Source organism: Eptesicus fuscus, chromosome 1 (assembly GCF_027574615.1).
Source record: "Eptesicus fuscus isolate TK198812 chromosome 1, DD_ASM_mEF_20220401, whole genome shotgun sequence".
In the NCBI taxonomy this organism is placed as follows: domain Eukaryota; kingdom Metazoa; phylum Chordata; class Mammalia; order Chiroptera; family Vespertilionidae; genus Eptesicus; species Eptesicus fuscus.
Genome location: NC_072473.1, coordinates 118,585,323 through 118,598,389, shown reverse-complemented (window position 1 = coordinate 118,598,389; position 13,067 = coordinate 118,585,323). Strand labels below are relative to the sequence as shown.

General features: G+C 43.0%; 1 protein-coding gene across 3 annotated transcripts in view; it reads right to left on the bottom strand.

The window, feature by feature from the left end:
- Positions 1-13,067, bottom strand: part of TENM1 (teneurin transmembrane protein 1) — a 665,414-nt gene that overhangs the window by 21,463 nt on the left and 630,884 nt on the right. For all 3 annotated transcript variants that reach the window (XM_028135671.2, XM_054717981.1, XM_054717985.1), the window contains 2 exons: positions 5,577-5,749; positions 4,282-4,517 (listed from right to left, as the gene is read on the bottom strand). In XM_028135671.2, coding sequence (XP_027991472.2) covers positions 4,282-4,517; positions 5,577-5,749 — 409 coding nt within the window. The remainder of the gene's footprint in view (positions 1-4,281; positions 4,518-5,576; positions 5,750-13,067) is intronic.

Below are 13,067 nucleotides of genomic sequence, written 5' to 3'. Positions count from 1 at the left end.
GTTTTCTAAGAATGGAGGGAGGTGCTGGGATCCTCTTGGCTGCCTCCCAAATTCCCCCTCATCTGTCAACCTGAGACCCTGTGTTTCAACTGGGCTTCTTTCCCCTTTCAGAGCTCAGATCATGTATGAACAATCACATGTTGCATTTAAAAGCCAATTTACTCCACTCTCAGTTATCTGTGAGCAGAAAAAAAAATTGTCAGGATTTTAAATTGGTCTTTGCTTCATTTTGCTTGTAAACACATAATCATCTTAGTTATTTTTATGACTTTGTTTTGAAGTGCTAAGTTTCCTGAAAAATATCCTATATAATAAAACCATAATATGCAAAATGAACGAACGGCAGAATGACTGGTCACTATGATGCGCACTGACCACCCAGGGACAGACCCTCAACGCAGGAGCTGCCCCCGGTGGTCAGTGTGCTCCCATAGGGGGAGTGCCGCTCAGCCAGAAGCCAGGCTCACAGCTGGTGAGCACAGTGGCGGTGGTGGGAACCTCTCCTGCTTCTGCTGCAGGAGGGTGGTAAGGAGCGAGGTGTCTTGGACTGTGAGAGCCCTGGACTGTGAGAGGGGTGGCTGACTGACAGCTTAGGCGTACATCCTCTGAGGGGTCCCAGACTGCGAGAGGGCGCAAATCAGGCTGAGGGACCCCCCCCTGCCCCAGTGCATGAATTTCATGCACCAGGCCTCTAGTATAATACATAAAGGAGACTGCAGTTCTGGAGTTTTGTTACAACCTCACATCTCAGTTTGCAAAATCTTGTAAAGAGCTCCGGAATCCAATGCTGGGATGTCTCATATAATGGCCTTATTATCCACGGACATGGCAAGGTACAATCTGGATAAAGTTCCTAAACCAGTTTGCTTTTGGTGAATGTCCAATTCTTTTACAACTGCCTCTACTGTTACCTGTATTCTAATTTCCCTATTGTCCAGGGAAATGTATTTATGGGGACAGATTGATGCAGCATATGAGGAGATATATGGACTGGATGTAATAGTACTTTGCAAGGAAGATGATTCAAACATAACTCAGGTTGGGGAAAATGGATTTTTAAAATAAATGAAATTTCAGGATATTAATGTAATTTATTTCATTTAATGGAGTTGGCGCAGGATGGCCCACAGGTAACAAATCCCTTGCCTGCTCAGGCTGAGCAGGATATCACATTTCCCAGCAGTTTGACTCCTTCACCTTGAAGGGGACCCTGACTTTGTATAAAAAAACATAACCACCGATCACTGGAGAAAAGCAACTCTTAGAGAGGACTATCCTTTTCTGATGTTTTTCTTTCCAGCTAGATGGTCTGGGGTGGATGTGATAGGTAGCTTTCTGGAACATTTGATGTTCATCATCTTACCAAGTGAGCCTTTCAATGAACCTGTCATTTTGTGCCTGAGTAATTAGTGGTTTATAACCTGCTGCCCAAGCACATTTGCAAATTACAATCACACCTTTGTGTGGTTTTTCAAAGAGAACCTTCATTTGTCCCAATACAGCTGGGGTTTCTATGTTGTGTGACCATGTGAATCTGGTATTCTGTTTCAAGAGCTCTGGTACCCCAACATGGCCTCACTGTGCAATGGCAGCTTCACCAGGAGAAAGAAATGGTTCAGTCCAAGGTCTCGAGGTACTTGAGGGCATCAGAAAGGCTTATTTTTTCCATGTATGCTTACAATGGGTCACTGCATATTTGGCCCAGAAGAGAGAAAGTTACATCTCAAGTGTCATCAGCTTGTCCCTTGAAAGGGACACCAAAAGTGAAGGGGCACCATAATAAAGCCAGCAAGGAAAGATAATTTGCTCTGTCAAAACTGGATCCACACCTACCTTTTGGGGACATATTTATTTCACTAAATCAGGTGTGCTTATTCTAGAGAAACTAAGGCAATGGTATCAACAAAAATAGCAGAGGATGGGGAGAGCAGGTACAAATGAAGCAGTTAAATAGCTTTCCTCATCCTCTTGCCACTTTCACACATTGCCTGGAGGCCAGCCAGTTGTCCCGAACCACCCAAAGTTGCCAGTACATTAGAGTCGATCATTAGAGTCTTTTTGTCAACATTGAAACAAGGACTCAGGCCCTGCCAAGGTGGCTCCACTGAATGCGGCAATGATTTGTTAATGAATTATTTTAAGGAGCATGGCAGCACAGCATGATATAGTGGAAAGACTGTTGTGCTACACGAAGTCCTTCATTTTAGTGCTGGCTCTGATCCTTGATAGCTGATTGACTTTGGGCAAATCACTTAATGTCTCTGGGCCTTAGTCTCTGTATCTATAAATTGGGAATAACAACAATTGATGGTTGTGGTGATAAAAAAAAAATCCTGGTTCTGAATGCATTTTGTTAACTCTAAGGCACTAAACATAAGTAAATGATTGTTATTGTTAGATTTCTAGGGGCATGCACAGTAACACCACCTAGCCAATAAGGGTCTCTAGTCTTCAGTACTAGGACCAGAAAGTACCTCAGAGGTCATGTAGAGGAGAAGGCCCTGAATTTGTTGCCCTTATAAGCCATTCCACAAATCCATTCAACTCTACCACATGTCAACTATAAATAGTATTAACTAAATAACACTTCATTCTACTCCTTAACAGTAAAGAGCTCCCAAATGTTTTATAACCATTAGTTTCTCAACAGTAAGAACAATTTGGGATATGAGGTGCAAATTACAGTTTCTAGTCTCTCTATCATCTGTACACATGGAGGGGCAAAAGTAGGGTCGGTTATCTTAGAACATGGAAAATCCCACAGTGTAGGATGGACTATCCTAAAGAATAGAAAATGCCAGTCTGATAGTGTATGATTTTGTTCACAATGTTTTATTGAGGCTATAAGCTAGGGGAGGCACGAAGAGATCACTTATTCAATATTATTTTCTATTTTGAATCCATGAGGTTGATAAGCCATATGTAGATAATTCTTTCTTTTCTCTTCATTTCATAGGTGAAAAAAATTAAAGGCCTTTCTTAAGTCACTTGTAAAATTGAGTAGCAAGGCCAGGTCATCTAACTTGATCCAGGGGAATGCCATTTCTACAACCCTAATAGAACCCCTCACTGCTATTGACACAGAGAAGTCCGACTATTTGGATTGGTTTCACTTCTCAAGTCAGTGGCATATCCAGTAAACATTCTGCTAGAGACCATTCAATAGAATAAGAACATACAAATTGACTTGTGCATGTAGACAACTTTAGCGCTGTTCCAAAAAACACCCTTCAAGTCTGTGTCTTGGTGTCACCAATAGAATTGATTGGAAAGCGAGCACTGTCATAAATTATCTTGTCCCTATCAAGCAATGTGACTAGTTTGACTGCTTCTCACTGGAATTGGGTGGTTGTTTATTGTTGCATTTCCACAGTTTAAAGGTTACCACATTTTCTCTCTGAGTGAATTTTTACTGTGAGTGAAGAAAATGCAAGCAATCCAGGTGTCCCGCGCCTGACACAGGTGCTCAAGGCAGGCCTGGCCTCAATAGTGAGTGATTATTTCCCTCAGGCTGGCAGTTGCTTTGGGGCTGATATTGAATGTTACTATATTTGGAAAGTTGGTCACATCATCCTAACATTGGTGTTTCAGAAGGGACAGGCAGACAGTTCTGTGTTGTTTGTAGGCTTTATGCTCTGCAGAAAGGCAAGTGGGACTGAGAGAGCTCTGGTTAACAGTGGTGAACTGTGCTTGGTAAGGACTCAAAAACTCCCAAACCTTTCATTTCCCCCAGGCATCTCTCTCTGAGCACAACTCACCCAACCTCAGTATTAGTCCTTTACCCCTTTGGCTCTTCATGTCTGTATTCATGGCAGTGGTATCATTCACTGACTTTTCCTTTTATCTTGCCTTTGTCCAAATGTCGCCTTGTGTCTCTCATCCTTCTGTGTGTACCTGCCTGGTCTTTCCAAATAAAGTACAAACCCCAAAAAATGGGAACTGGGTCAACCTTATGGGCCTGACAACCATCTCCAGGGCATGCCGTGAGGGATTTTGGAGAGCCACCTGATGAAACACTTTCTCCACCCAGTCTTTCTTGGTGCCTGAAATTGCTACTATTAAAGCACTTTAGCTGGCTAATGACAAGGAAAGCTCCTATTAGGATGTTCATTTAAGAATCCCAAACCATTATCAGCCATTAGCAACCCCTCTTGAATCAGTACTTCATATAAGTCAGTCACCTACATGAGCTTTGGAGAAATAGGACTTCAGATTAGGAAGGCTCTGCAGTTTTCAAACATAAAGAGAAAGTTCTATATCTTGTATAAGGTCAAGACTTACCCTCAGTCTCCTTTCAAAAGCTGAAACGTTGCCTTTGTTTTGCTCCTTCCGCTGCCGCCACTCAATGAGGTTTGCATTGTGCTCTCCGGGCAGTGAGATGTTGCATTTGCCCAGGGTGGGGTTGACCGCCCCGGCCAGGATGTGAGGCTCTGAGCTGAGGCTGATCTCCATCCCGCTGGCAAAGGTGACACGTAGAGAGCCATCTGGACTCACCCGATAGGTACTTTGAGTATTTTCTGTAGGCAGAAGAACAAAGGAGGGAGAGGGAGAGGGAGAGGAAAGGGAAGCATAGGAAGCAGAGGAAAGACAAGCTTAGCTTTAGGAGGCAAGTCTGGGAAGGGATGAGCAATTGGGACACTGTGGACCCAACTGCCTTCTGGGCTAGACAACCACTCTGACAGGCAGATGTGCCCTCTGTCCATTTGGGTCTTGTTATTTTCACAGCTGGGGTAGTTTGTTCCTTGGATAAAAGACTCCTGCCTAATACTGCAGGCTGTTTTTATTTTTCCTGTCTCATTTTTAAAGAATTCCTTCACAAACTCCCTTTCTGACTTGATAGATCGGCCTCCACAGTTTGATATGCTGGGAGCTAGCATGAGAAGAGTATCAAGTTCAGCTTAGCATCCTTACTGCCTGGGGACACCCGCACAGTTGCTGTACCTGACAAAACAACACTGACAAAGGTTGCCACCAATCCCTTTTGAGTGTATCTGAACGTTGAACAGTTCTGTGTCTGGCCTAACAACCAAATCAGTCCTTAATGACTGGACAGAGGGAAATAGTTTGTGTATCCATTTCCCCTTTAGCTTCCAACACATTCCTTCCAAGTCCAACCTCCTTCCTTTCCTTCTCCCCTCCCTCCCTTTAAACAGAATGAGCTTTTAATTCTCCCATTTCTCTTATATTCTTGCTCGGTGTGTATCCTAATTCATCCTTTTTATTCCCCCATGTCAGCATGGATCTTGAATGCTAATATCAGATGTGACACAGACTACATTTCTTTACGATAACCCCTTCCGTGCCCGAAAGAGCTTTATGCACTGCTGGGTGCTGCGAAATGACTTGACGGAAGAGAGGATTTGGCAAAGATGTGAACTCATGACTCCCACAGAGATGTGGCTCAAGGCTGCTATGTGAATCTGTGAAAGGGGTGATTTTGTCCGGGTTTCAGCTTCCAGAGCTGAAAAATAGGGAGACAATGCCATCTTCTCAGACAGAAGTGAATTCTATGTATTAGAAGGGTAGAAGTTAAGATAGGTGCTATTACAGTCAGGCAAAGTGAGAAATAGTCATACCTTGTTTTAAAATATAGATGGTAGTAGTTGCTGTCAAGTTGGTTGACATGAGGACATTTTCACGGTTGGAAGTATCCAGATTCACTTTTGTCAGCTTCTCCAGGTCACTGTGGAAGCTGCTGACTTCTCCAGTGGGAAATGTTGCATTGGTCAGATGTCCCTCGGGGTCATACCTGAGGAATGGAACCAATGCCAACTTTGAAGCCTCTTGGCAGTGATAACAGGCCTTTCCAAAATAAAAATCACTTGGCAGTTTAACTTTGAGTGATAACAAGTATTATTAACCTTGTTCAATAAGAAGAAAAAGGTCAGAGAGATGATTAATCAAACAAAGTTATTTTTGCAGCTTCTGAATTCTTGATGACTTCCTTGAACTGTGCTGTTTTACAGAAAAAATATATCTGGTAATGAATCACCAGGGTGGAAAACTGATTTATGAATCATGCCCCACTGTGTGTAATGTTGCAGGGCAGCTTCCCTTTTGCGATTTGGGTTGATCCCATTAGATGTGATAGATGACAGAACCCAGCAGAGGGTGCTGTTGGCAAAGGAAACAGAGGCACAAACGAGGGCCCAAAGCCTGAGAATGCCAATAAACTGACTGCATTGTGATAGGAAAATTTTATTTGCTGCCGTTTAAGTTGCCAAGTTGGAAATGAATGAATCATTCTTCCAACAAAATGAACAAGCACAGAAGATAATGGAAGCATGTTCATTAGAACATTATGGAGCCCCTTGATCTCAGTGTCACTTAATTTTTTTTTAGCTTTTTAGAGTATAGCACATGTTGTAATTTGCTTATATGAGTAGGAGAAAAAAAATTACCTGGCATAATAGGCAATAACCTATATCTAGAAATATAGTCTAGTGAGTTCACTTAAAAAACAACAACAACAACACACACACACACACACACACACACACACACACACCATCAGAATTATTGGCAATCTCACTGTCCTCCAAATGAAAACTGCTTCCCTGAAGGCTTTTGATGTGGAGCTGTTCTTTTATTGCCAATAGAACCATGAAAAATAAACACTTCATTAAAAGTAAAGGCATGCACTTGGAAACCCATTACTGTTTTCTTTTCAAGCTGCAAATTACAAAATATTTAAGCACTTTTATAATGTTAAACAATTATATTCTTTTTACCCAAAGTGAACAGGATATAGTCTGGACACAATGGTGGAGTCTGGTTCTGCTACCTCATCCCCCAACCATTATGCAAAAGGATATAGTGATTCAGTGTTAATACACTAGGTTGCAGGAACTCAGCTTAGATAGTTGCTCAAATTTTAAAACCTAGACTAGTTTTTGATAGGTTTGGGAAAAGGGGCTGGACCTTATTTTATCAGATAGATCTGAACTTGAGGGTATACACAATGCCACACATACACACCCTATCAGTTAAAACAGTCTTGTAACTGGCTGGTATGGCTCAGTTGGTTCAGCGTCATCCTGTGCACCAAAAGGTGGCAGGTTTGATCCCTAGTTGGGGCACATGCAAGAGGCAACTGATTAGTGTTTCTCTCTTGCATCGATGTTTCTCTCTCTCTAAAATTAAAAAACCAAAACCTAGTCATGTATGAAAATAAAAATAATCAAATAGGTCATTTGACATCATAGACATGTGAAGCCCTAGTTGGTTTAATTGGATGTGCCCTTTCTTTAAATGGATTTCAGACAAAACGGTGGTTGGTGTCTTGCTGCTATACAGCTAAGGCCACATTATCAAGGAAAGACCAAAAGGTGCTGCTTGTGCCTGGGGTTAATGGCAAAATCATCCTGCCTGTTCAGCTTGTTTATTTTTTAAAATATATTTTTATTGATTTCAGAGAGGAAGGGAAAGGGAGAGAGCAATAGAAACATCAATGATTAGAGAGAATCATTGATCAGCTGCCTCTTGCACAACCAACACCAGGGAATGAGCCTGCAACCTGGACATGCGCCCTGACCAGGAATCGAACTGTGATCTCCTGGTTCATAGATCTATGCTCAACCACTGAGCCAAGCTGGCTGGGCCTGCTCAGCCTGTTTGCCCATGGTCTGCTTTCGGGCTCTGTGGCTGCAAGAAGCAAGTTCTTGATGAGAAAGTGGCATGGAAGAGCTTGAACACCTAGCACAGCCAAATATTGTCTGTCTGGCCTTCCTTCTAGGATAAGAAAATGATGTCCAGTCTTGATTCTCCCAAGGCACTGAGCTGCTTTTCCTTTGAGGGAGGAGTTTGGAGGCAGCAGATAGAAGGGAGCTGCTGCAGGCCTGCCTCGTGAGGGAGACTGTGGCCTCACCACCTGGATTACTCAAGCAGTTCTTCTGTTTCACAACCATTGTCAGCACCTTTCCTGATTTCTAAGGGGTTCCCTCACCTTCAGCAAGGTCACTCTTCATCATTTCTCCAGGAAATTTGACTTAAGATGCTATGCATGCAGGTTCCCACTGGGCTTTGCAGCTTGGGGCCGTTTCCCAGTCACTCAGCCCCTTGTATTAAAGCGAGATTTAATCTAAAAGTGAGGGCTGTGGTTGGGTTCACTCCTCAGGGTTAAGATCAGATGCCAATTGAGTCATCCATGAGCAAAAGTGCAAAGGCCAAACACCCCAATAGACCTTGGCAGTCACCTGTGGATAAACCTGGATTCCCCCCTCTGCCCCAAACACCTTTTAAGCTCAGTCACAGGTGCTCTTTGCCTGAGATTATTTTAAAGCTTATTTTCAAGAGCACAGCCACATTCCTACATATTCTGTTTCCATGCCCACCCTCCAAATTGATAGGAGTATATTCGGAAAGGAAAGCTAAATACTCCTGGGTAAAACTGTAATTACTCGGAGAGATCTAGCTGGGAGGCTGCTGCCTGACCCTTTTCTGGTGAGGGAAGCAATGGTGTGAGGATCAGGTAGAATTTCCACAGTCCTGCCCAGTCACTGGGGACCTAAAAAGTTATATTACCTGATTTCATTGCTGTGGCTGGATAGGCATCCTTATTTTAAAGTGCACATTTGACTTTAACTCTATTGTAAACAAACTACGCTGCCTTGAGGGCATTCTGTTAACTGAAATAAGTTAGACAGAAAAGGAAAAAATACTGTATGATCTAAGTTATATGTGGAATCTAAAAAATACCCCCAAATCAAAAAATATGTACACACCAAACTTAGAAGAGAGCAGATTTGTAGTGACTAGAGGCGGGGGCTGGGGGAAATGGAAGAAGGTGGTGAAAGGAGCAAACTTCCAGTTATAAGATAAATAAGTCGTGCCCTGGCTGGGTAGCTCAGTTAGTTGGAGCATCGTCCTATACACCAAAAGGTGGCAGGTTTGATTGCCAGTCAGGGCACATACCCAGGTTTTGGGTTCAATCCCCACTTGGGGCACATGAGGGAGGCAACCGATTGATATTTCTCTCACCTCTCTCTCTCTCTTAAAATCAATAACAATATATCCTAGGGTAAGGATTACAAAAAAGATAAATAAGTCATGGGGATGTAATGTACAACATGATGACTGTATAGTATATATATGAAAGTTGCTAAGAGAGTAAATCCTAAAAGTTTTCATCAGGAGGAACCAAAATCATTTTGTTTTCTGTTCTTTCTTTTTTTTTGTATCTGTATAAGATGATGAATGTTAGCTAAACTTATTGTGGTAGTCATTTAATAATAAATGTAAGTCAAGTAATGCTGTATGCCTGAAAATTATACAATACTGTATGTCAATTATATCACAATAAAACGAAAGGAAAACAAATAAAAAACCCAAAGCCATCTATTCCTCAACACACTCACGTGCCCCAATTCTGCTAGTCACAGTCAAAGTAATTGCATTTGCTGGTATCTGCAGTATGGTGTCTCTCATATGCTCAATCATTTATATGGCCCCCGGTCAAAACATACAGACCCACCTCTTTTCTGTGGGGTTACTTCCAAAGTAAAAGTGACAGGCAGATCCCACAACTTTGGAAAGATTGCTCAAAAGTAGATAAGAAATAATGGGAGTCTTTGATTTCCTATGGCTTGCTTGAGGTACCCCCACCCCATGACAGGGGAATGCGTGTTTCCAGATGGAATGTCTAAGAAACAAGTTTAATCAAAATCTCCTATGCTGTGTGTTTCCCTTTGGTGCTTGCATCCTTTGGTGCAGAGAGTAAATACAAGCCAATATGCTTCCACTGATCCCCTTGGGATACAACATGGTAGCTACCTGCTACTCCTCCCCAGTAGGGAGTTGCACTCACTTAACCAGGCCTAAAAATTCTGGTTAGTAAATTGTGCCATCAGGCAATGACCGTGCCTTCATAGGTATCAGAAGTGGGTTTGGTAAGAGGAGATGCCATCAAATTGTCCCTTTCTGTCCTAATTTTAGAGAGTTCCACTGTGTGCATGCATACACATGTCCCCATGAAGCAAAAGAATCTGTAAAGAAAATTCAGAACTCATTCTTGTCCTTAAGGCGCATATAGTTTAGTTGGGGAGATGATATTTATATATTATGAAAAGTATATTGGGTCTGATATTTTCTCATAAGGGATAGCCTGTCCTTTTCCTTGAGGACAATTGAAGCCAGAGCTAAACAATGCAGAGAAAAACTAGAAGCTCCTTCACCTTTGCTTTCAGAAAAATATTGAATATTACAGAAGAAAAATTCATTACTTATTTTTAAAAATGAAAACAGACCTTCTTTATCCCCTCATGCCAGAAACCTGAGCAATCTCATAAGCATTCTTTCAGAAATACTGGGTTCCCTTTCCTCACAAATAACTTCATTTGGCTTCCTATGATTAAGCTCCAAGTCAATAATGCCCTTCTATCTTCATTTGTGGTGGATAAGATACACACAGAACTCATTCTAATGCCAGAATATTGCCGTGTACTTCTGTAAACAAGGCACTGGGCTAAGAAGAATAGGAGAAGGAAGTGGTATCTAAATCCTGGAAGGGAGGTAGAGCTCAATCCCTTGCTAAGTAGAGACTGGGGAGGGAGGAAGGCATTCCAGAGGTGATGACATGAAGTAAAGCACACAGGTGGGTGGCATGTCCATTGAAGGGACGGGGTAGCAGAAGCACAACATTCCTCTAGGAGGGAAGTGGGGGATAAGGCTGGAAAGGCATGTTGGAATCAGAGTACCAGATTCTGGAGGAAATCAGGTAGTCAGTAGACAGTAGAGAGATTTTCAGGGGGAGAACAGGATAATTCAAGCAGTGCTTTGGTGGCAGTGAATCTTGAAAGGGAAGCTATGAAGTAGGAAGCCTGTTGGAAGGCTGCAGCCTCAGTCTGTGTAAGAGAAGATGGTAGATTTTTATTTTTGCCTTTATTAAATATATTGTGATAGCCCATTATTGGGACTTGTTTTTCTTTGTAAACTTTCAAATTTTTAGAGGGAGGGTACAGTGTCTCATTCATCTCTGTATTCTCAGGCCTGGCACATAAGTGCAATAAAAGAGGCTGCTAGTGGAAATGGAGAAGATGGAGTGGATATGAGAGTCAGTGTGGTTAGAGAATAGATAGAGCCATCTATGGTGGTGTTGAGAGGCCAGGTTCAACTTTCATAGATGCTCTGTGCCACACAGCTAATCTTCCCACCAGCCTCTGAAAGCTTTTTTGGCCAGCAGCCTCTCTCCCTCCTGTTCACTCCCTGTCTCTATTGCAATTTTCCCTAGCATGACCCACAACAATTCTGTCTGCCCATTCTTGCTCCTTACCAAGGGCATAAAGTACAATGAGAGGTGACTGTGCAAAGGTGTTGTCTGTCTCTGGAGATTGTAAGGAACAGTTGGCCACTCTATGTTTGCCTTATTTAATAGAAATCCTTTGCCCACCAGGAGGCAGGGGGCTGGACCACATGGTGCCTTAGTCCCCTCCCTACTCTGATATTCTAGAAAGCATTGGAAACATTCTGATGTGTTTGGACTATTCATTTACATAACCAGTTCTGCATGGGACTCACATCCTATGCCTAGGCAAATATCTCATCCAGAGACATGGCTTGTTTACCTTATCCCCCTCCCCAGCCCCTTTTTAATCTTATCATGGAGGAGGGAGAATCCCTCATCAGCCATCGTCCATAAAACTGAGCATTTGTAAAACAGTCTAGAGCTATAATGAAGGCTTTTCCAAGTTGTCAGTGAATGGCATTATTTTTTTGGGGGTGGGTGGGTGATATGCCAACAAAGTTCAGAAACAGAGAGAACAGAAGACCAGGGGTTAAGGGATCATGTAAATGCACAGTCTCTTTTGAGTGTTGGGCTCCCACAAAGGGCAAGGGCGTGAGGAACTGTCAGCTCAGTTGGGACCAGCAGCAGCGCCGCAACTGACGCTTTTGGCCTCGGTCTGGGACCTTTTCAGTTTAGTATAGCAGATGCCTTTGCCAGGGCACTGCTTGGGAAACAAGCAAGGGCATCCTGGCTACTCTTGCAGCTTCAGGGGCAAAGAAGGCTTGCTTGCCATATGAGTAGCTGGGCCCCTCCCTCAGGCTTCAGCTGTGGCAGGGTCATTGCAATTAGGAGCCCGGCAGCCCCTCGGGCCAGAACCCTTGTCTCCTTCAGCCAATATTCCTGCCTTGACAGTCACCTCCCTATTAGCAGTTTCTCTCTGGTCAGCTTTTCCTCTGACACTCAGAACATTTAGGGGCAGTCAAGCATCACGTACTAATACTTTGGGGTGTGCAATTTTGATCCTGGTCCAAGTCAAACGAAATTATGAAAATCAATGGACTAATTAAACAATATCACACTACACAAGAGAAGCCCCCATTCTATCACTGCACAAGATGCATTTTAAAATCCCATGTGGATTATGCAGTGTTCACGGTCGTCTGTGTCATTTCTCCTCTCCATCGCTTCGGATCATGGAAAATTGAATGGATTACTGCTTTAGCTACCTTTCCGTAGCCGCCCTCCATCCTGCCAAATTTTGCTTCTGTTTCTCTTTATCTTTTTCTGTGTCTCATCTCAGAACAGAAATTCTATTTCCACCTTGGCAAACCATTTGTCCCCTTTGGCCACAGAAGGAAGGCAGCCAGCCTCCCTCTCATCTCAGGGAAAAGCTGAACTTCTTTTAGGAGGGCCTGGTGGTAGTGGCAAGGCCACCTTCTACCATGTCAGGGTGGCTCTAATCCTGATTAGAATAGTAGGTCCTATTCTGTGGTCCCCAACTTCCAAAGGACAAGGAAACACTTGAAAGAGTGTTCACAGCTGGCTAACACATTGAGGATAAAAGTGAAAGGCAGATTTTGTGCAGAGCAGACCAAAAGAAGAATTAGTTACATTATGCAGGTTGGAAACCGCTCATTTCTCTATATGCAGGTAAGAAGGGGCAGTGGTTTGCCCTGGCTGGCGTGGCTCAGTTGGTTGGAGCATTGTCTCATACACTGGAAGGTCATGAATTCGATTCTGGGTCAGGGCACATATCCAGATTGCAGGTTCCATTCCCAGTTGGCATGTGTGCCGGCGTGTGTATGGTTCTATTTTCACTTGGATGTCTAACCAAACTGATCATATC